Here is a 21,187-nt window from a genome sequence, read left to right as displayed (position 1 = left end):
TTGAGAAAATGTTACTTACTATCAACTTAGATGCCTACTTTCCCATATCTGTAGCATCTTACACAAGGCTGTAACAACCAGTATTCCACACTATGCTAGTGAGACCATCTTCAGTGTTGTGTTCATAATAAAGGATATAGACAATAGTTTTTGGTGGTTTTTTAAAGTCAAAATAGGAAAATCCACTTAACCAAAAATCATATTTTGAATATAAAGCTGCAATATTTATGTCTGCTTGTTTGATATAGGATATTTCCCAAGTCCCTTGGGGTGGAGTAGGGTCTCATTTTAGCTGTTGGCCCACAGTTTAAAGGGGAACATCTTTAAGAAACCAGATAAGTAGTAATATTCTTTTTCAGTCATTCTTCTGATTAGGTCCAGTGTAGCACTATGCTAGGGGGACTGATAGAAGAGAGTATGAAAGTTAACCTTTTGCCTAAGTTCCTGTACTTCCAAGGGAGTGAGAAAATAAAACTGAGTCAGCAACTAAAGGAAACTCTGGACCAACCTTCCTTCCACACTCCATGTCCAAATGGTCCACCCTTTGTAGTTTTCCCAAATAAGAAAATTCATGAAGACACACAGGTGGTTTTCATTTTGATTTTGATGCTAAAGATGGTTCTAACTCATACCTGTATTTATTTCATCTACATTTTTAATATTATATCTTTGGGGGGAGAGAATACTCTTCAATCTCCAAATTTAGACTTAAGATGCAGTTAACACTTAGTTTCCTATTATCTTCTTCCCCTGTCTAAAGGTACTGAAAAGAAAAAAAGAATCAGATTCCATTTTACAAATAAATTATAGCACAATCTCATAAAACTATACTCTGAACCCATTATTCAGAATTATTACATCTTTACAATTAGGCAGCACATTTGTGTTTCTAACAGCAATAGTAAAACTCCCATTTATTTTACCCTATTGGTCCCATAAAATTGGCCTTTCAAATTGTAATTTCATCATCACCAATGCAGATTTTAGTACCAATTAATTGACTGTAGTTTAAAAACCCCAAAGAATCTGTCAGCAAGCCTTGAAAAATGTTTATACTTAAGGAAATTTGGTGTCAAACCATTGAGAGCTCCCTTCTTATCTTACACATAACATGTTTTTTTTTTTTTTTCTGATTTCTACCCACCAATAAAATACATGAAATCACTGTCCATAGCTTTATTATTTTCAGGCATGATCGATTCTTTATGATCCCACTATTTGGGGTTTTGTTGGCACAGATACTTGAGTGGTTTCTTTCTCCAGCTCTTTTTTTTTTTTTTTTTGGTGGGGCAGTTGGGGTTAAGTGACTTGCCCAGGTCCACACAGCTAGTGTCAAGTGTCTGAGATCAGATTTGAACTCAGGTCCTCCTGAATCCAGGACCAGTGCTTTATGCACTGAGCCACCTAGCTGCCCCCTCTCCAGCTCATGTTACAGATGCAGAAACTGAGGCAAACAAGGTTAATTGACTTGAGCAGGTTCACATAGTTTGAGGCTGGATTTGAACTCAGGTCTTTCTGACTTCAGGGTTGACACCCTATTCATTGTACCACCTAGTTACTTAGCTGTATTATAAGGAGTATATATTACTATATTTCTCATCATTTTAAGTGTTTAAATTAGAATTTAAATATTGTATGTATTTCCAATGAAGAATAAAGTTTAAAAACTATTTTCTTAGAATTTAGTCTTTAAAATAAGGTTATGATTTGACTAGCTTATAAGTAAAAATTAAGCATACAGGTAGTTTAACTGAATAATCAGCTTTCAAAGCTATTACTAAAAATTTATTAGTAAGATATTTAGACTTTGTTGACATTTCCTATTACTGATAATCAGTTTGTAAATAACACTTTTAAAAAATAGATTTTATTGATAAATTTGTTTTTACATTGCCTGAATTTCCCCCTAGCTTTCTCCCTTTCCCATGGTCTTCCCTTATAATGGTTTATTTTAAAACAGGAAAAGAATTTAGCAAAACTGATCAGCTTAAAAAAAAAAAATCTTAAGTATTGTTTTATATCCTGTGGACTCCCAGCTGTACAAAGAAGTAGAAGGAGGTGTCTTCTTATATTTCTTATATTTGGAAGCCAAGGTTTTTTTTTTTTAATTTAATAGTATTTTATCTTTATCCAGTTACATGTAAGGATAGTTTTCAACATTCATTTTTTGTTTGTTCTTTCTTTCTTTTGTGGGGCAATGGGGGTTAAGTGACTTGCCCAGGGTCACACAACTAGTAAGTGTTAAGTATCTGAGGCTGGATTTGAACTCAGGTCTTCCTGAATCCAGGGCTGGTGCTTTATCCACTGTGCCACCTAGCTGCCCCCTCAACATTCATTTTTATAAGATTTTGAGTTCCAAATTTTTCTCCCTTCCCCTCCCCAAGACAGCAAGCAATCTGATGTAGGTTATATTTTTGTACAATCACATTAAGCATATTTCCTAGTTATGTTGTGAAAGAAGAATCAGAACAAAAGGGGAAAACCTCCAGAAAGAAAAAACAAAGTAAAAATAGTATGGTTCAATCTGCATTCAGATTCCACAGTTCTTTTTCTGGACGTGGAAAGCATTTCCCATCATTAGTGAACAAAGGTTGCACTTCATAATTTCACAACATTTTTTCCAGTTGTTTTATGGTAGTCCTTTCCATGTACGTTGCATATTGTTTTCCTGGCTCTCCTTACTTTGCATTACTTTACATTCATTTTTCCATGCTTCTCTTCATTATGTTTGTCATTTCTTACAACACAGTACTATTCTATTATATTAATGTGCCACAGTTTGTTTAGCCATGGTCCAATTCATGGATACCTACTTGTTTCTAATTCTTTGCTACCACAAAAAGCTGCTATAATTTAGTGTATATAGAACCTTTCTTTTTGTCTTTTTGCCATGAGAGATACAAATAGAACTTTAAGATTTATACCATATATATTGTCTCATTTGTTCAAGGCAGCTACCCTGAAGTAGGTAGTGCAAATATTGTTAGCCTCAATTTACACATTAGAAAACTGAAAGTAACAGAAATTAAAGCCTTGGTTGGCCAAAGTCAGAAAATTGAACCTGGGATTTGAACCCAGGTCTTTTGTCTTCCAAGTTGAGTGATGCTGTATCCCATTAAAACTGCGTTAAAGTATTGTAGATCTGTGTTGTAATTTTTGAAGTTGTAATTAAATCATTATAAAAAGTACAGTTTGACTTGTAGATTGGCTGAATTTGTTTTCTTTTCCTAGGTATCCTTTGTGTGGCTGACCAATGTCATGGCTTACGTGAACTGGCCTTGAACTACCACCTCTTAAGCGATGAGCTGCTTCTTGCTTTGTCTTCTGAGAAACATGTCAGATTAGAACACTTGCGTATTGATGTAGTCAGTGAAAATCCAGGACAGACACACTTCCATACAATTCAGAAGAGCAGCTGGGATGCTTTTGTCAGACATTCACCTAAAGTAAATCTAGTGATGTATTTTTTTTTTGTACGAAGAAGAATTTGACCCATTCTTTCGTTATGAAATTCCTGCCACCCATCTTTACTTTGGCAGATCAGTAAGTAAAGATGTGCTTGGCCGAGTTGGAATGACATGCCCTCGTTTAGTTGAACTAGTAGTGTGTGCTAACGGATTACGACCACTGGATGAGGAATTAATTCGCATTGCAGAACGTTGCAAAAATTTGTCAGCTATTGGACTAGGTGAATGTGAAGTCTCTTGCAGTGCCTTTGTTGAGTTTGTGAAGTTGTGTGGTGGCCGCCTGTCTCAACTATCCATTATGGAAGAAGTACTAATTCCTGACCAGAAGTATAGTTTGGAGCAGATTCATTGGGAAGTATCAAAGCATCTTGGTAGAGTTTGGTTTCCAGACATGATGCCCACTTGGTAAAGACCTTATGCCAAAAGGCAATTTTAATAGCACCTTAAATTTGAGCATACCATATTGTTAAAAAAAAAAAGCTTATTTAGCATAGTTTTAATATGATTGTATGACCTTGTGGCAAAGAAATTTGATATTTGCAGTTAGTGACTAATAAACAAGACTTAAATATTGATTGTAATGTGGAAGACCCATGGGCCAGGCTTGGTCAGAAAAATCTGTTACTTTAGCCCAGTAGCAATCAGATATCGGTAGAAAAATCAGTAGTGGGTCAAATATGAGAATAATCAACAGTTGTAAAGTTTAAGCATGTTAAGTCTGAAAAACTTGTTCACTACAGATGAAATTCAAGAAGTAGTAATAGATTTAAAAAAATGTTCTCTATGCAGTTTTTTAAAATGTAAATTTGATAATTCTTAGGATCTTCATACACCTGTTATAAGGTGTCAAATATAGCTCAGGAAGATAAAGTTTATGGGAGATGGGTGTGGGTATGTTTTGCTCATGAAGATTGGCCAAATTTTCAGTTTTTACACAGCCCCATTTTTTCTTACTGTACATGTTTCTTGGGGGGAAATATGTATACACTTATTAAGTAAATGCTAGATTTAACAAAGTGGCTGTTGTATAAAAACATAAGTTAGAGCCAAGATCAAACTACCACAGGGCAAATGCACAAGGAGTATAAGGAAAAGCATTTGATTTACATTTTGAAAATTGCTTTGTAATCTACTAACCTTATAAAGTCTGTCCTGTAATGTTATTCTGTAAATTGCACTTGAGGCATTTATATGTGAAGTAAGGAATGTTTAACCAATTTTCTTTGGTGTTTGTATATTGTTTAAACTAGTTTTGAGGTTGTAATGTAACTGAAATTCATAATGGCAAACTATTTAAAAAGCCAAATCAGAATTATAATTAAAAGTAAACTAAAATGTCTATAAATTGTATGAAAGATTATCAGATTGTAGTGAGTCAATGGTGGCTTATTTTTCTTTTAGGAATTGTACAGCTAAATTGTGTAAGATATTTTGGTTTTTATTAATCATACATGGAGCTCCAAATGTATATTTTTAGGGTGAGCTATAATAAATTTAAGAGGCATATTTAAACTTATAATTATATTTTTTGAGTGACTATTGAATAGAACAATTTTAATAGAAAAGGTTTCAGTAGGTTCTCGTAATTAGTAGGCACATTAGTTTAAATAAGTATTTTCTAAATGAATTTTTTGTCACTTTAAAGTTGTCATTTTAAGTTGCTTCCACCTATAAAGAGGTAATGGTATATTGTATAGTCTGAAAAAAATATTAAGTTTTATCTTCAAACACCTGAATTTCTTCGTCTTTCTCAACTTTGGTTCTGGGGACTAATGCTAAATATTTCCCTCTTTGGGAGAAATTGGAAGGGCACTAACCATCCATTTTTTAAAAAGTAATTTATTCCTGATAGTATAAATTGATGCTTGAAAGTAAAACTACATCATTAGTGTTTCAGAAACAGTTTATCTCAGTTAGCAGTTGTGGGTGCTAACTGTTTACAGATTTTATCTATTTCAAAATAGGATTGCAAATTGAATAGCGCAGTTTTATAATCTTCTAAATAATTGTGAAATTATGAGAACAATCTTCAGCCATATGTAAAAAAGCAGAAATAATATAATAGCCCAAATTTAAAAATTAATAACAAGTAAACTGTCGTGGTTATTTTGTACTCACATGCACACAAACACGACTTCATAAGCTTGACTTTTAACAGAAATGAGTGTTAAGTACTTGGAATCATAGATCTCCGTTGAACATCTTTAGTAAATGGATTTGACAAAGCATAAATTCTAATAACCAAAGCTTTATTTGGAAGTTTACATTTTGTAAAAGCTGATTTGTATAATGCTTGAAATAATTTCAGTTTATAAAATATGCATAACATTTAAGATTAATTTTTACTTATACTTTATATGCTCAATACTTTTGTCTATTTGAAAATAAAGATAGATTTTAATTCTGGCGTATTACCATAATCAAATGGCTATACAAACATTTAAAAATTATTTTCTGACTTTAAAACCAAAGTTAGACTCAGTTTTAATAACATTTTGGTTTGGAAGAATTTTATTTGATGTTTGCTCACTTTAATAAGAATATAAAATTTTGTTAAAGAATAATTCCTTATTTTTGAAAAAACTTTATTTATTGACAATGACTGATACCCACTGAGGTATGAAAATGACAGTGTTAAAGATTAGTGCTGCATTCAACCTCTAAGCGCCTTTCTCATCTTCTTCCAAGTCCATAATTTTAAAACAATTCAAGCTTGCTAGTCTCACCTCCAGTTGTAAAGTCTTCTATTATACATGATCATAATTTAAAAAGTTCCATGAATCTGTATTTACTTTCTATTTGGAGGTTTTTAGAGGAACTAGAGAATAGTTAATTTGACCTGTGACAAGAACTTTTATGTTTAAAGCATTATTTAAAATCATTCCTCAAATTTCTATCAATAAAACATTAACCTTTCTCACTCACCAATGCTTTTATTTATCTTCATTGCAGCTTTTAAAGGCCTTAATAAAAAAATGTAATGCCCTTATTTTGCTACTATAGTAAAATCTTAATTTTCTGAGAAAAGGCCTTTTATAACAAAGGCAGCTATGTGTTTGGGGTTTTATTTTGTGTTTTGGTAACTTGTTAACAGGCAAGACATTATTTTACATATGAAGAAACTGAAGCACATAGAAGTTATGGCTTATCCAATGTTATACTAATACAGGTAGAAAAAGATTTGGATACAGGACTTGAGATCCCTAATGCAGTGGCTTTTGAACTTTTCTATCGAGGGTTGAGAGTGGGATGCCACACCAGAAGAAAAAGTCTGTTCAGATTTCAAAATAACCCTTTATCTCCTGTCCTCTCATCTAAAAAACTGTAGGTGTACCTTTACAACTATCCTTATAAGTATAATAATTACAAGGGGCTTTTTTTTTTCTTGCAAAATATATTCCACTTGCTGGTACCTAAAATTAATTTAATATGGCTCATAATTTCACAGTTAGAAAAAAAAGTTTACAAGATAATTGCTTGATTTAGTCACCTTGAATGGAATACATTGCATCAATCAAGCATAATAAATATTATCCTTTTCTGTTTAAAGAAGCAAGAGAAAAAGACATTCACTTGGTCCCAGCCTGGAAGAAGAGAGAAGCAGTTGAACTTATCAAATCAGGTTTCACCTATTTTGCACGTGCTCAATCTGTGTAGACATCTTTTTGTCCCACAGTTATGTAACTTACCAGAAATGTTACCACTGAAATACATGGTACACACTACCACTAAAGCAGGACTTGTTATAAATCAACCAAACAACCCCGCAGCTGACTTTACTTAAAGGCCCATTCCCTGAAGATTAAGATTTCACTGTAGTAGCACAATAGAGTAACAAGCTTTGTTAAGGCCTTTAAAGCTGCATTTTTTCTTTCTTTAGAAGAAACAAATACAAGAACTATTAAGTTATAGCATTCTTATTTTTGTTTTAATTGTACCAACTTATCAGAACTAGTGCTAAGCAAAAGCTCCTTAATACACTCACCAAACCTAAGAACAGAATTGATGATACAGAAGTATCATCATGAAATAACATTATTTTACAAAACGGTTTCCCTAAAGATTATACATACTTTAAAAATATATAAAATTTAAATTTAAAAAATAATTTTAAAATGATAGCTTCAATCTTCATAACAGTATCTCACATTTAATAAGCAATATACTACAGAATATTAAATACAATAGTATTCCCAATGTTAAGGGGCAAGTGACTGATAGAGCTACATTATTTTCTGGCTACTACTTCAAAGTATTTCTTCAGTGTGACCTCTCTTCATACTATTTCTTTTTGGCAGGGCAATGAGGGTTAAGTGACTTGCCCAGGGTCACACAGCTAGTAAGTGTCAAGTGTCTGAGGCCACATTTGAACTCAGGTCCTCCTGAATCCAGGGCTGGTGCTTTATCCACTGCATCACCTAGCATTCCCCATATTATTTCTTATGTCTACTGCAATTTAATTTTAAATAAAATTAACTAATATTTATTTATATGAATAAGCTTTCCATTGTCAATTTGCACATATGATACTACACAAACTTCACTGTGTGAATTGATAAAAAAACACAACTATTTTCTCCTAGCAACTTTGTACATTACACAAAGTATGTACAGCATGATACATAATATCCTTATTTTGGCAACATTACAATTACATCTAAAGATGTTCTAGTTTTTCAATGGGTTTAATATTGTTAAGTTATAATTAATACAGATGTCTTTACTTGGACCTAGCAGTTTCCTGCTTTTTGTTTCACCATTCTTCAAATGTATTATTTGGTAAAAAAAACAGAATAAAACAAAAACATATATAAGCTTTATACTTGCCCCCTAGTGGGATATCTTTACAATACAGCTATCCTTTTAACAAGGATGCTTTTTCAAAAAGTGGCTATGGCTAAAACTGATTAATGAGCAAGATAAAGGATGGTAAAAATGTAATTTTTGGCACCAGTGAATTAGTGACATGAAAAGATGTCAAGTGAAGACTTGGCTGTATTTCTGAGGAATACAATGCTTAGAAAAACATAACATATGAATACAAACATTGTTACTTATACCACATAACACTGCTACGTAGTGAGGGAGAATATAAAACTAGTAAAATACTTAAGGATTAACTGTTCCCCTGGGTATTCCGATGTTTAATGATAAACCATGAAGCACTATAAACTCAGTTCAAAATATGATATTGCAAACTCCAGGAAATTCTGAAGCTCAAAGTCTTGTGGTGAGAAAAAAACAAGCACTTTGTCACTGAAAGGAAAAAATTTTCCCATCTGTCATGTTTAAGAGGGAAAAAAGTCTTAGAAACTCCAATAAAAAACTCATTCAGGACACCTGGATCCAAAGGTCCTCTAAAAGGATTACAACACAGAATAATACTTAAAGGTCTTGAATGGTATGCAGAACAAAACAGATATAACCTTTGCACTGTAGTTATAATTCAACCCAAATGTTTATTAAGCACCTACTATTTACAAGGCACCATAATATAGTTTGTTTACCATTAGCCCTACATAATGTCATTCTTCTTCCATGTTAAAACAGCCCTGAAATCCAGATAATTCACTTTTGCCAATACAATGCTGTATTAACCTCTCCCCCACCCAGCTCCCAAGAGATGTTAACAGACAAAATGATTTGTTGATTTGACTTTCACCTCCTTGCCCCTTAAAAACTTATGAAAAGAGGATAGGCCTGGATCATCCATAATGGGAACAAATCATTCCCTAAATACCCAAGAAGATATATTGACATTTCCTTCCTCAAAGTCCCAATGTTTTAGAAACTGGTATTTTGTTTGGTAAAGGAATTTCTTCATATTTTATCTTTAAAAAGGGGGCCTTCATAGGTAAAAACCAATATTCAAAATTATAAAACAAATAAAACTGCCTGTGGATAAGTACTGTATCAAAAATTTTCACAAGACTTAACAAAAATTCTTTAGTTGACATATGGGGTCTAAATGGGTAATAAAATCTCTTTATAGCTGTGGCAAGAGTTTTGTTTCCGGCAGGTCCAAAAATTGAGGTTTCATTTCCCACATATGTAGGTTCTCCACTGTAGAGAAATATTCTAGTATAGTTGGTTTCTATCTTCTTAAACTTGGTGCCAAGTTCAGCCAACTTCTGATATGTTCTTAACACAAATTTGGAACAGTCATAAGATTCAAACCATGTTGTTGACTCTTTTTCTGGACTGGCTTGGACAGTCCATGTCTCATAATAAATACCTGTTTCATTATCCTTTTTCACCCAGTTTGCCATTTGGTTGAATATTTTTCCTATTTTTTTAAAAAAAAAAAGATTTATAATTAAATCTTAGATACAAACACATTACATATATAATGAATGTTATCATTAAACAGCACCAATCAGAAAGAAAAAAAACTGGCAAAGGGAATGGAAAATGATATATAAGTGACAAAGTAAAATAGGCAGAAAAAGTAAAAGATAATATCTATCCAATTATTAAGATTATATATAAATAAACATATCAGTAGGCACAAATAAATGAAAATGTTTGGATTTCATAGCAGGGATTCAAACTCATCCCATCATATATGTTCACACCTATTTCAAAGTAAGCAATATGTCAAATTACCTTTAAGAAAGACAGGTAAAAGAATATAACAATTGACATCTATATAGCACTTTCCATAAAATTCTCAGCCTAACACTACTGCTATAAAATCCCATTTTACAAATGAAGAGGCAGACTCAGAGAACTTAGCTGACTTGCCTGTAGCAATACTTCATGTTGCCAAGCACCTAATCCATTAAGTCACTGCCTTCTTAATTCATTACACTTAGAATTTAGAGCTAGAAGGGCACTTACAAATCATCTAACCCAACCTCTTTTTATAGATGAGGAAAATGAACTTCAGTAGTGATGTCATTTATCAGGGCTAAAGTTCACAAAAACTGAAGCACTTCTTTCAGAATGTTATCATTAAACAGCACCAATCAGAAAGAAAGAAAAAAATTGGCAAAGGGAATGGGAGATGATATAAAAGAGGCAAGGTAGAAGGCAGGAAAAAGTAGCGTCAGGAAAGGTTATCAGGAATGAGAGACTGGGAAGGAGGGAGAGATTTAACCAATTCTATATGTATAGTTAGATTTATAAAAATGGTTTGATTCAAATCTCTACCTTTTTGTTTTTAATTACCTTTAACAGCATTGGATATTTACTAGCATCAATTCCTAATTAATTTAATCTTGCCAAACCAAAAACTTACAGGTTCTAATTTCTACTGGAGTTCTTAACCCACACTGTGTTTGTTTTACTCAAGGACATCATTAATTATGAGAACACATTATATTCAGTAGCTAATTCCATTTGGTTCTCTTACTATATACCTTTTTTATGATCCTGGACATTTTAAGGCATATTTTATAAGCCTAGCATGGTCAGGTAGTACAGTCTGAAAGCAGAAGGATGGATTGTATGACTACATAAAGTTCCTGGCACTTGGGTGCCATGATTTTCAGTTTGGGATTTTGCTCTCCCTACTTTGAAAAGAATGTAAAATTAACATTCAGCATTGTGGAACCTGGGCTTGTAATCATCTGGGATAGCCTCTAACCTTCAGGTCTTAATACTGTATTATACATATTTTAAAATGGAGTTGGAAAAGGCACTTGAGGGTACTTAATCTAACCTATTCATTTTATAGAAGAAACAGGCCCAGAGAAGTGAAGCTATTCAAGTATTGTAGCCAAGATTAAAACCCAAGTTCTGGGAATCCAAATCAGAGTCTTTGCAATTTGTATTCTCCTTGCCTTTAGCTCCAGGGACAGGAAAGGGAAGGTAAACAATAAGGCCTCTAGAAATGTTATTTATATACATTAATATGTTTCCTACATACATTACAAGCACCTCTACATGTTACAGATATCACTATACACTATCATATACATAGTATATACAATATAAATGTGCTCACTACCCACTTCTACTTCAAAGAACTCACAAGTAAGGAATGAGCCCAATGTCATGACTAGTTAGCTGTTGAGAGGCAATTAAAGCTAAGGTTTTCTGCTTTCTAGTATAGTTCTCTTTTGTAAAACAGACAGCTTAATCTTACAACATTTAATATCAAACAGTGATCAAAATAACTCTACTACCATTACTTCCTAGTAATGCTTTACAGATATGAAATTGAAGGGCACTTAGAACTAAAAATCTCAGAAAGGAACTGACTCTTTAAGAATGCTGCTTTGTTAATAAAACCTGTTTTATCATTTAAAAAAAGCTTTAACAGGAAGCTTTGCTCAGTTACAAAGGCTCTGATCAATTTTTTTCCAAGCCATTTGTTTAATTCGTTTTTGTTTGTTCGTTTGTTTTGTTTTTTGGTTTTTTTTAGTGAGGCAATTGGGGTTAAGTGACTTGCCCAGGGTCACTCAGCTGGTAAGTATTAAGTGTCTGAGACCGGATTTGAACTCAGGTCCTCCTGTCTCCAGGGCCGGTGCTCTATGCACTGAGCCACCGAGCTGCCCCCATTTGTTTAATTCTTAATACCACCTCTAGGACATATAAGCATTCCAGAGATTCAAACAATACTAGAAACACTCATTTGCACTACATTGTACAATGGGTATCCTGAGCCATAATTTTCCATTAATTTCCAGTGGTAATAGGCAATACACTACATGAATATTATTTTTGGTTTAAAAGTTAGTGATTCTAGGCACATATTTTACAGATGACTTTGAAAACTATTAAGAAAAATAATGAACTATTTTAATGAGAGCTGGTTTTAATATCTGTATATTTATACTGTCATCCAAATGCTATCAAGTTTTCAAAACCTACCTGATATGTTTGCTATCAGAACCAAGGTTCCATTTTCTTTCCAGTGATTATCATCAATACCTTCAAAAAAACAGGCGGCTCCCTGATTACACCAGAATGGTGCATTCTTTTCAGGTCGGAGATGGGGAAATGTACAGTTTCCGAGTTGGAAAAGCTCATACCATTCCATGGTGTAGTTCTTGCCAGTCATAGTATTTCTGAATCCAATAGCATCATGCATAATATTCTGTGTAAAAATGTCAGATATAAAAAGTTGCAAAATAAGAATCTATCACCTATGTTCTAAACTTGGGTGTCCTTCAAAGCTTTGTTCTGGGCTCTTTAATAATCTGCTGGTGATCTCAGCTCCCCACATATTCAAATATCTGTCTCTACAGAAGGTGACTCCCAAATCTAAGTCGAATCTTAATCTTTCTTCTGAACTCCTTTCCTGTATCTTTAGCTACCTGTTTGCTACGTATCTCCACCTAAATGTGTCATCAAAATCTCAAATTCAATAGTAATCATTTATTAGGATCCCTGTTCTATATGTAAGTGGACAAGAATATAAAAGATAAAACCATAACATCCCTTCCTTTGATGTGCTTACATCCTGAACTTAACATGTCTTAAATGTCTAACATGCAACTTATTATTTTTCTCCATTAAACAATCTCTCCTTTACATTTCCCTATTTCTGTTGGGGGTATCTTCACCCTTTTGGTTGCAGCCCTATAATTTTTGTTTCCTCACTGCCTATATCTAATCAGCATCTAAACCTTGTCAGTTGTACCTACATATCACCTTTCACATTCATCCCCTTTGGCATCACTACTGAAAAGGCCAGCCCAGGCCTTGCCTACTGAAAAAACCTTCAGATTGGCCTCTGTCCTTCTAGCCTCTCCACTCTTTAATGCATTCTCCAGAGAGCTGCTCAAATAATTTTCCTCTGGTTTGTGTCCCTAGCCTCTACACTCTTTAGTGCATTCTCCAGAGAGCTGCTCAAATAATTTTCCCCTGGTTTGTGTCTGAGCATATTATTCCCTTGCTAAAAAATCTCTGATAAATCAAACTCCTCAGCCAGGCATTGAAAACCTGTCTCCAATCCATCTTTTTAGAAATTTCATAGTATTACCTTTCACATAGTCTACATTTCAGCCAAGATGAAAACTGCTGCCTGAATTATTCATTGCATCTTTTATCTCAACACCTTTTATGGGCTATCCTCTGTGCCTGGGATAGACTTCTTCCTCAAATATTACTTACACATTTCCCCCCTCTCTCTCCCCTTTCTTCCTCCCCACAAATTATACTGTACTCACTGACTTCTTAGTGTACATGATCTGTCACTCCCTAGTAGAATGTAAGTTCCTTGAAAAACTTTTACAATACCTAGAAAAACCCATTACACATGGTAGGCTCTTAATATATGAGACTGACCAAGGCACTTGGGACATGAGCGATCTTAAAGTTTCACTTCTGCACATTTTCATTCTCCCTCCTCAAGCTGTGGCTCTTTGTTCCCTGGCTTAAACCTACCCTCTGAACATGATACTGTTCCTGGAAAGGGCTCTTGGTGCTGAGTACTTCTCTTTAGTGGGGAGGGGTGATGCCACGCTTCTCTTTCAACTTAGAGAATGGTGTGTTCAGGCTGAGAGATGTGAGAAATAAGAAGTGCTGTACACCTACTTTATGTGATTACAGGAAAGTAGAAAAATTACAGAAGTTTTGGTTTTACAATTATTTTCACTACTGATAATTACATCAGGATAGTTATAACCTTGGTTTATGTGATTCATATAAGATAGTTTTAAAGGGAATACTGGGGAACATTAAGGTCTCTATAATGTCCTTCAAATATTTCAATTATTATTTTTTGTTGGGGCTTGAATACTGTGGATAGTCCAAAAAGATTCCTTACACTAAGTTCTCTGATGCAGTAGCATAGATTTTATTTTATTTCATTTATTTATTTATTATTAATTTTTTTTATGGGGCAATGAAGGTTAAGTGACTTGCCCAGGGTCACACAGCTAGTAAGTGTCAAGTGTCTGAGGCCATATTGGAACTCAGGTCCTCCTGAATCCAGGGCTGGTGCTTTATCCACTGTGCCACCTAGCTGTCCCTTTCAGGGTTTTTTGTTTGTTTGTTTTTTTAGTAGCATAGATTTTAAAGAGAAAGAATGGAAGTTTCTCAAAAGTAGATCATTTTATTCTTTATATTTGTACCTAGGACCTAGTACCATTTAATGCTGGTTGGTTGGTGGATAGATCAAGCCCAGAAGTGGGAGGTAGAGCCAGTCAACAATACATCAATTCCTTGACTCAAATGACTGACCTAGAAAAATAACTCCCCTTTCCACTAGAAGCTTAAGGAAAAAAATATCCTCATTAGTCGGTGCTGTGTAAAGACTGGGAAAATTTTGGTCTTGTTTTTGACCAAAGTCAAATTTTAGTACGATTTAAAAAAAAATGATGCTAACTCAATTTACTTTGCTCACTTATATAACATCAGAACCAGAACTGCAGGGAAATTTGACCTTTAAGCCTGTAGTGAATATACTTCTTATATAATAAGACAGCCTATAAATAAAACAATCATCGCTAAAATCTCAGAAGCTGCCACCAAATACTATTCAACTTCATACTACTATGAGCAATCTAGAACTCCTTTTCATCCCTCTCCCTACTTCCCCCTCCCCCAATCTTACCACACAGGAAGGAAATAGGAAGGATTAGACAAGATGAAAGAATACATTGCAAAATAAAATTCTATCTGTGATGCTGTTTCTTGCCTTGACATCCTACTTCCAGCTCCCAGTAGGAAAGTACCCTACTTGCTGGACTAATAGAAAATTGCTTAAAATGCCCTATACTTCAACATACTTCAAAGAAAAATACTTCAAAGACATTTAAGTACCATAAATATACAAAACCCAGAGTACTTAGAATGACATCTAATGTACACACTGTTAGAGTATTAAGCCAAAGCTTAAATATCTTGGAACTAGTACAGTCTATTTTGTTGATGATAGTATCAATGCTCCTGTTACATTATTCAAAATAAATTGGTTAATAATTGAGTTTAACTAGAATATGTTAGCATGTTTTTCAAAAGAGGCTAAAAGTTATAGTGTTTGGTGCCATCAAAACCATCAATTTGATAATATTTTCATTCACAACTTTTTACTTCTTAGTGTAACTGTTTTAAATGGAATCACTATAAAGACAATATACATTCATGTGTATGTAAATAAGAAATTAGGTGGACATGTATATAAATGTACATACACAGAGGTGTGTGAACACACACACACACACAACAGAATTTGTTTACCCCCAAATCAAGAGCCATGAAAAAAGAAAGGTCCATTCTTACCAAATGTCCCAGAAGATCACCATATTTAAATTCCCATACTGGGGCTTGTAATCGAAAGACTTCTAGGATGTCATCATCCTTCATAACAGGGATAGGAGAACCAGTTGGGCAGAAAGTATATTGAGCTTGACAATAAGGATCTGGTGTAGGACGGAATTCAAAACGCCTTCATAAAGAAAAGAAAATTATCAACTTGGAAAGGAATTAGTGCGGCCTTATACATGTAAGAATCCCAATTTCATTTAATGCTCATTTTACGTAAACAGTCCAACCTTCTCCCTTTATATATGAGGAAATTGAGGCCTATATAAGTTAAGTAATCTGGGGTTCAAGTCACACTTCTAGCTATGGGACCATGGCCAGCTCATTTAATTATTCTAAGTCTCAATTTCCTTAACTGTAAAACGGTCATTTATACTATCTTCCTCAGAGTTGTTATAAGGGACAAATAGGGTAACACATTTAAGGCTTTTTTTGTAATTGTAAGGTGCTAAGAAAATGTAAACAATGAGCATAACTGTTATAGTACCAAAATGACAAAAATATCTTGATAAAATTCATACTTTCTCCTATATATTTTAGAAAAGTTCTTATTTCCCATCACTCTCAGGTCACTCTGAGTTTTATCTGATTTCCTTAAGGGAAATGAGGGGGAAATATGTACATTCTTCAATAATGTCATCCTACTAGGATTTAAACAAAAAAATTATGCCAAACAAATTTGTGTAGCTAAATAGGATATAATTATTATAACTATATAATAAGTCATTATAGCTATAATAATAGATATAATAAGCTAAATTAAGACCTAGTTATTCCAACACCATTGCTTGCTTTGTTCAACATAACTTGAGAGAAATTTGACCTTCATGGTTATAGTGAATATACTTTTTATATAAGAGCCAATAAATACAACCATCATTATTTCTCCATTCTACCCCATGTTTAAAGAGAAGCCTTCTTTATTTATATAGCATGGTAATGAACTAGATGTTTGTTGTTTAAGTAATGATAAAAACATCTACATAGCACTTTTCAGCTTTACAAAATACTTTCCTTACAACTTTTTGAGATGGTCTGAACATGGTTTTTATGGATCTTTACAGTTAAAGGACTGCTAACTGATACTTCAAAAATGATTTTGTAGGAGGAAGCTCCTGAAACTAGGCAGATGGCAAGCTATTTAAAGTCTGATAGGTTAAGTGGCTTGCCCATAATGGCACAGTTACTAAATAGCCAGGGCTACACACGAACCTAGGTCTTTGTTACTAAAAGTCCAACACGCTATAAACTACCCCACAAACCCTAACACTAAAGATGACATAACTGACATTGATAGAGGGCTTTCACATTTATAAATAACTTTACGTGGATTCTCTCTCAGCTTCACAGCAATCTAGTGAGGGAGATTCTACTGGTATTGTCTCCATTTTACAGATGAAAGAAAACTCAAGCTTAGAAGTTAAGTGATTTGCCTAGTAATTTACCAAATACTTAACGGTGCCTGGCACATGGTAAGCACTTAAATGATTCTTGACTTGGTCACACAGATAGTGTCAGAGGAGGAATTCAAAGCCAGGTGTTCCTCCATCCACTCTCCATGGGATGCTGGATGTGGGAGCCAGAAGATGAGGGTTTGAATCCCATCAGCTAGTTTATAATAGCTGTGACCATGGGCAGTTGATCTTTCTTTGTATGTAAAACATGGACAATAATACTTCTTTCATCTATGTACCACTAGTTGAGTAATGCTCTAGTCAACTCTTTAAGACTATGGGTTGCAAGGAATGACCAACTACAATTCCAGAAGACTGATGATGAAGCAAACTTCCTAACTCGTGACAGAGATGATGAACTCAGGGTGCAAAATGAGATACACATTTTTTTGGATATGACCATTGATGGAATATATATTGCTTGATTATGCAAATATTTGTGTTACAAGGGTTGTCTTTTCCCAGTGGAGGGTGGGGGAGGAGAGGAAGGTGGAAAGAAAATATTTAAATTTTAAAAAAGAATTGAAGAAAGGACTTTAGGTTGAAGAGAAAGTTCTGAACTGCAATGATTAATAAAGTTTCCTCAAGTGAAGAGACACATATTTCAATCCCTGTCTCTACTACTAACCTCAGAAGGTTTTTGTGAGTAAAGTATATAGAAACAACAAAAAATTTACTCTGTACTATTAGAATGTAAGCTTCTAGAGGACAGAGACTATATTTTTGCCTTTATTTATATCCCCAGTGCTCAGCACAGTGCCTAGGACTTAATAAATGCCTGCTGAATGATTGATCCCAGAAAGTAAGACCAAGTACAAATAATGAACTGGACCTGTGATTTTTTAGATTTAGGGAGCTCCATTAAGCACCTCCCATTACCAAAGCATGACACCTACTCTGAAGCTTGCCTGGGGTAGTGACTTGCATAGGGTCATAAAGGAAGGATGTGTCAGAGGCTGATTTTCCTGCTGCCAGGTCAGGTCTTAATATATTTTTTATGCTGCCTCTAAAGAACAAATATAGTGACCTTAGTATCCTTAATTGACATTAGGTTTAAAAAAAAAAATACATATTCTGGTCAACTCTACACCAAGCTGCTAAGATAAGTCTTGTGATATATATTTATAAAACCTATTTTACCTCCTGGGAGAGACCTGGTATCTTGGACATAGCATTCACTCCACTGCTACTTCCCCTAATTTATTCAGTTTGCTTCCTTAGAAAGTCCACTTTCCTGCTGTCCCTCTCTAAGGGGATTCCTGTCTCCTTATTTAAGGACATAGGTATATGTATGCTGCGAGACATATACATACACACATACACACATTCCAACTGCTTTGTATTTAGGTACACGAGTAAGAGACCTACAACAGTCTCTTTTCTAATCCACTGAATGAAAGGCCTGAACTAAAAAAAAAAACTCTGAAGTACCTTTCAGCACTAACATGCCATAAATCATCAATATTTATTTAGAACACATACCTGACCTTATTAGGCACTTAATGCCAGTTAACAACATATGGAAACAATATAAAAAAGTGAAAAATCAAATCTGAAAATGAGGAGGGGTTGGATTAGATCACAGGTTTCAAACTCACAGGCCCACAAAAATCTAGTTTTGTGGCAGGAACCAGATTAAAATTTAACTGGGAAACGTTTTACAAACTAATAAAAATGCAACAGTTAATTATGCTTTTTGTGGTTTTCTACATCTATTCCATTTCTAAGTTTGACACCACTGGACTAGGTAACCTATCAAGTCCCTTCCAGCTCTAAATTTATTATTTGCCAATGAACTTTGATCCCTTAAAGAATTCATGCATGCAACACCCTATAGGGGCATCCAACTTAATTAAAACACAGATATGCAGGGCAGGGATCCTGACATGCACATTAGTGCCCTCCCACTTCTATCTGAGTTTGACACTACCTCTCTGGAACACACAAGGCCTGGCCTTGGGGTTTCATTAACAGTAATATCTGAGTTGTTGTTCAGTCGTCCTGACTCTTCATGTCCCTCTATGTTTTTGTTTTGTATTGTTTTGTTTTGTTTTGTGCAATTGACTCCAGGCCCGGTGGGTGCTCTATTCACTAATCCACCTAGCTGCCTCCTCAATATATAATAATTCCACATACAAAGTCGAGGAAGCCAGGAAGAAGAGAGATTCCAGAAAGGGGAAAACACGCAGCTAATTTTTGTAATCACCATATCAGCTATTTTTTTTCTCATGTGACAACTGACATGTTTGTATACCGCTTTAAAGGTTGGAAAGTACTTAATATACGTTTAAGCCCCACCACAATCCTGTACGTACAATGGCTAGCTATTATTATCCTGACATACTCTTAGTGTGGTTTGTCTATTTTGATTGAGCGTCACCCTAAGTAGCCACATAACTTCTCAAAGGAGAAAAACCTGTGATCCTCTTGAACGCTTCCAGCACAAAAACCCAGGTATTACTGTCAATTACGTGTCTGTTTTTTTGTTTGTTTGTTTGTAACCACTGAGGGGAAGAGGAACGAGGGAAATAAAATCTCCATTTTTCTGACCTTTTTTTTCCTTCTTACTTTCCCCACAGACCCCTCCCCCGTCACATCTAACCCATCCCTGGGCCAGGGGAACTAGGAAAGGGACCTGGGGCACCAGGTCTTTTAAAAACGAAGAAAGAGCAGAGCGGACAATCAAACCTGCGTGCAGACGCCAACCTCAGTGCTTTAAATACTGCCCCAGCCTGCAGTCCAGGCCACCCAGGATGTGCGCGCGCAGCCGCAATTGATCTTTCCCTTCACCTGCTGAGCCCCCCCCCCCCTCACACCCCCTCCTTCTGGACGCACGCGCACTCACCTGTAGGGAACTGGCCACTGCTGCCGCCCAGGAGCTCTGCTCCCCCAAGCCGAAGACAAATCAGCAGCTACCGTCAGCCAAAGGAACGCCAGTGCCCAGCGTGCCTGGCCGCCGCCCTCCCATTCTTCTCCCCAAGTCCAGATCCCCATGCCCACGCTACTACCGCTACCACCACCAGCAGCCCCCAATAGTCTGGGCTTCCGAGGCCTCTGGGACGGGGATTTTCCTAGGCGTCCAAAGCAACGGAGCATGCGTGGAGCAGTTGGCGCGTGCTCAGTCTGGAGCTTTTCTAACTTCTAGGAGTACAAGTTTTTTGTGTCACGGGTTCCCCTCTCACTCACTCCGCTGTCACTCTAGGACTTGCCTACATTCCCCACGTGATGGGCCGGGAGGGAGATGTCCAATCGTTCCTTGAACTGTGGGCGAGTGGGGGGGGGATTCCCATCACCCAATTAGAGGAACCAGGAGCTCCAAGTTCCTCAACTCCACAGCCAGTGCTTGGTTTTTTTTGTTGTTGTTGTTGTTGTTGTTTTTTAGTGAGGCAATTGGAGTTAAGTGACTTGCCCAGGGTCACACAGCTAGTAAGTGTTAAGTGTCTGAGGTCGGATTTGAACTCAGGTCCTCCTGACTCCCGGGCCGGTGCTCTATCCACTGTGCCACCTAGCTGCCCCACAGCCAGTACTTTTTGCACAAGACCAACCACCTCAAGTCCTAGAGGCTCAGGAATTGTTGTGAAATACAAGCGGTTTGGGGGAGAAAGGAATGGCGGTGTCTATCTTTTGGAGACCTCCACCACTATTTAGGTGGCCACCCAACGCTTTCTCCTAACCCCCAATCAAAGGGGATAAATGGCTCTAATTCTAACAAGTGCTAATGAGGTCATTTTCCCACTTGGGGACTCAGTTTTCCTATCTGTAAAATGAGCAGGTTGAATGATTTCTAAGATCCATTAGTTCTAAATTTAAGGTCCTTTGAGGAGCTGTCCGGCTTTCTCTCTCTCTCTCTTTCTTTCTTTCTTTCTTTCCTTCTCTCTCTCTCTCTTTCTTTCTTTCTTTCTTTCTTTCTTTCTTTCTTTCTTTCTTTCTTTCTTTCTTTCTTTCTTTCTTTCTTCCTTCCTTCCTTCCTTCCTTCCTTCCTTCCTTCCTTCCTTCCTTCCTTCCTTCCTTCCTTCCTTCCTTCCTTCCTTCCTTCCTTCCTTCCTTCCT

At 35.6% G+C, this 21,187-nt stretch overlaps 2 protein-coding genes across 2 annotated transcripts in view; one reads left to right on the top strand and one right to left on the bottom strand.

Moving 5' to 3' along the window:
- Positions 1-6,391, top strand: part of FBXL3 (F-box and leucine rich repeat protein 3) — a 38,919-nt gene extending 32,528 nt beyond the window's left edge. Inside the window, 2 exon segments of the mRNA XM_043991141.1 lie at positions 3,232-3,464; positions 3,466-6,391. Coding sequence (XP_043847076.1) covers positions 3,232-3,464; positions 3,466-3,876 — 644 coding nt within the window. The 3' untranslated portion in view covers positions 3,877-6,391.
- Positions 6,392-6,436: 45 nt separating this feature from the next.
- CLN5 (CLN5 intracellular trafficking protein) lies at positions 6,437-20,274 on the bottom strand. Its single transcript, XM_043991142.1, has 4 exons — positions 19,983-20,274; positions 15,642-15,807; positions 12,285-12,510; positions 6,437-9,753 (listed from the first exon to the last, which is right to left on the bottom strand). Exons 1-4 carry the CDS (start codon positions 20,231-20,233, stop codon positions 9,236-9,238), a joined length of 1,161 nt encoding a protein of 386 aa, XP_043847077.1. The 5' UTR covers positions 20,234-20,274; the 3' UTR covers positions 6,437-9,235.
- Positions 20,275-21,187: the final 913 nt, after the last annotated feature.

This window comes from Dromiciops gliroides, chromosome 3 (genome assembly GCF_019393635.1).
Source record: "Dromiciops gliroides isolate mDroGli1 chromosome 3, mDroGli1.pri, whole genome shotgun sequence".
Lineage (NCBI taxonomy): Eukaryota > Metazoa > Chordata > Mammalia > Microbiotheria > Microbiotheriidae > Dromiciops > Dromiciops gliroides.
This window is presented reverse-complemented; position numbering and strand designations above follow the sequence as displayed.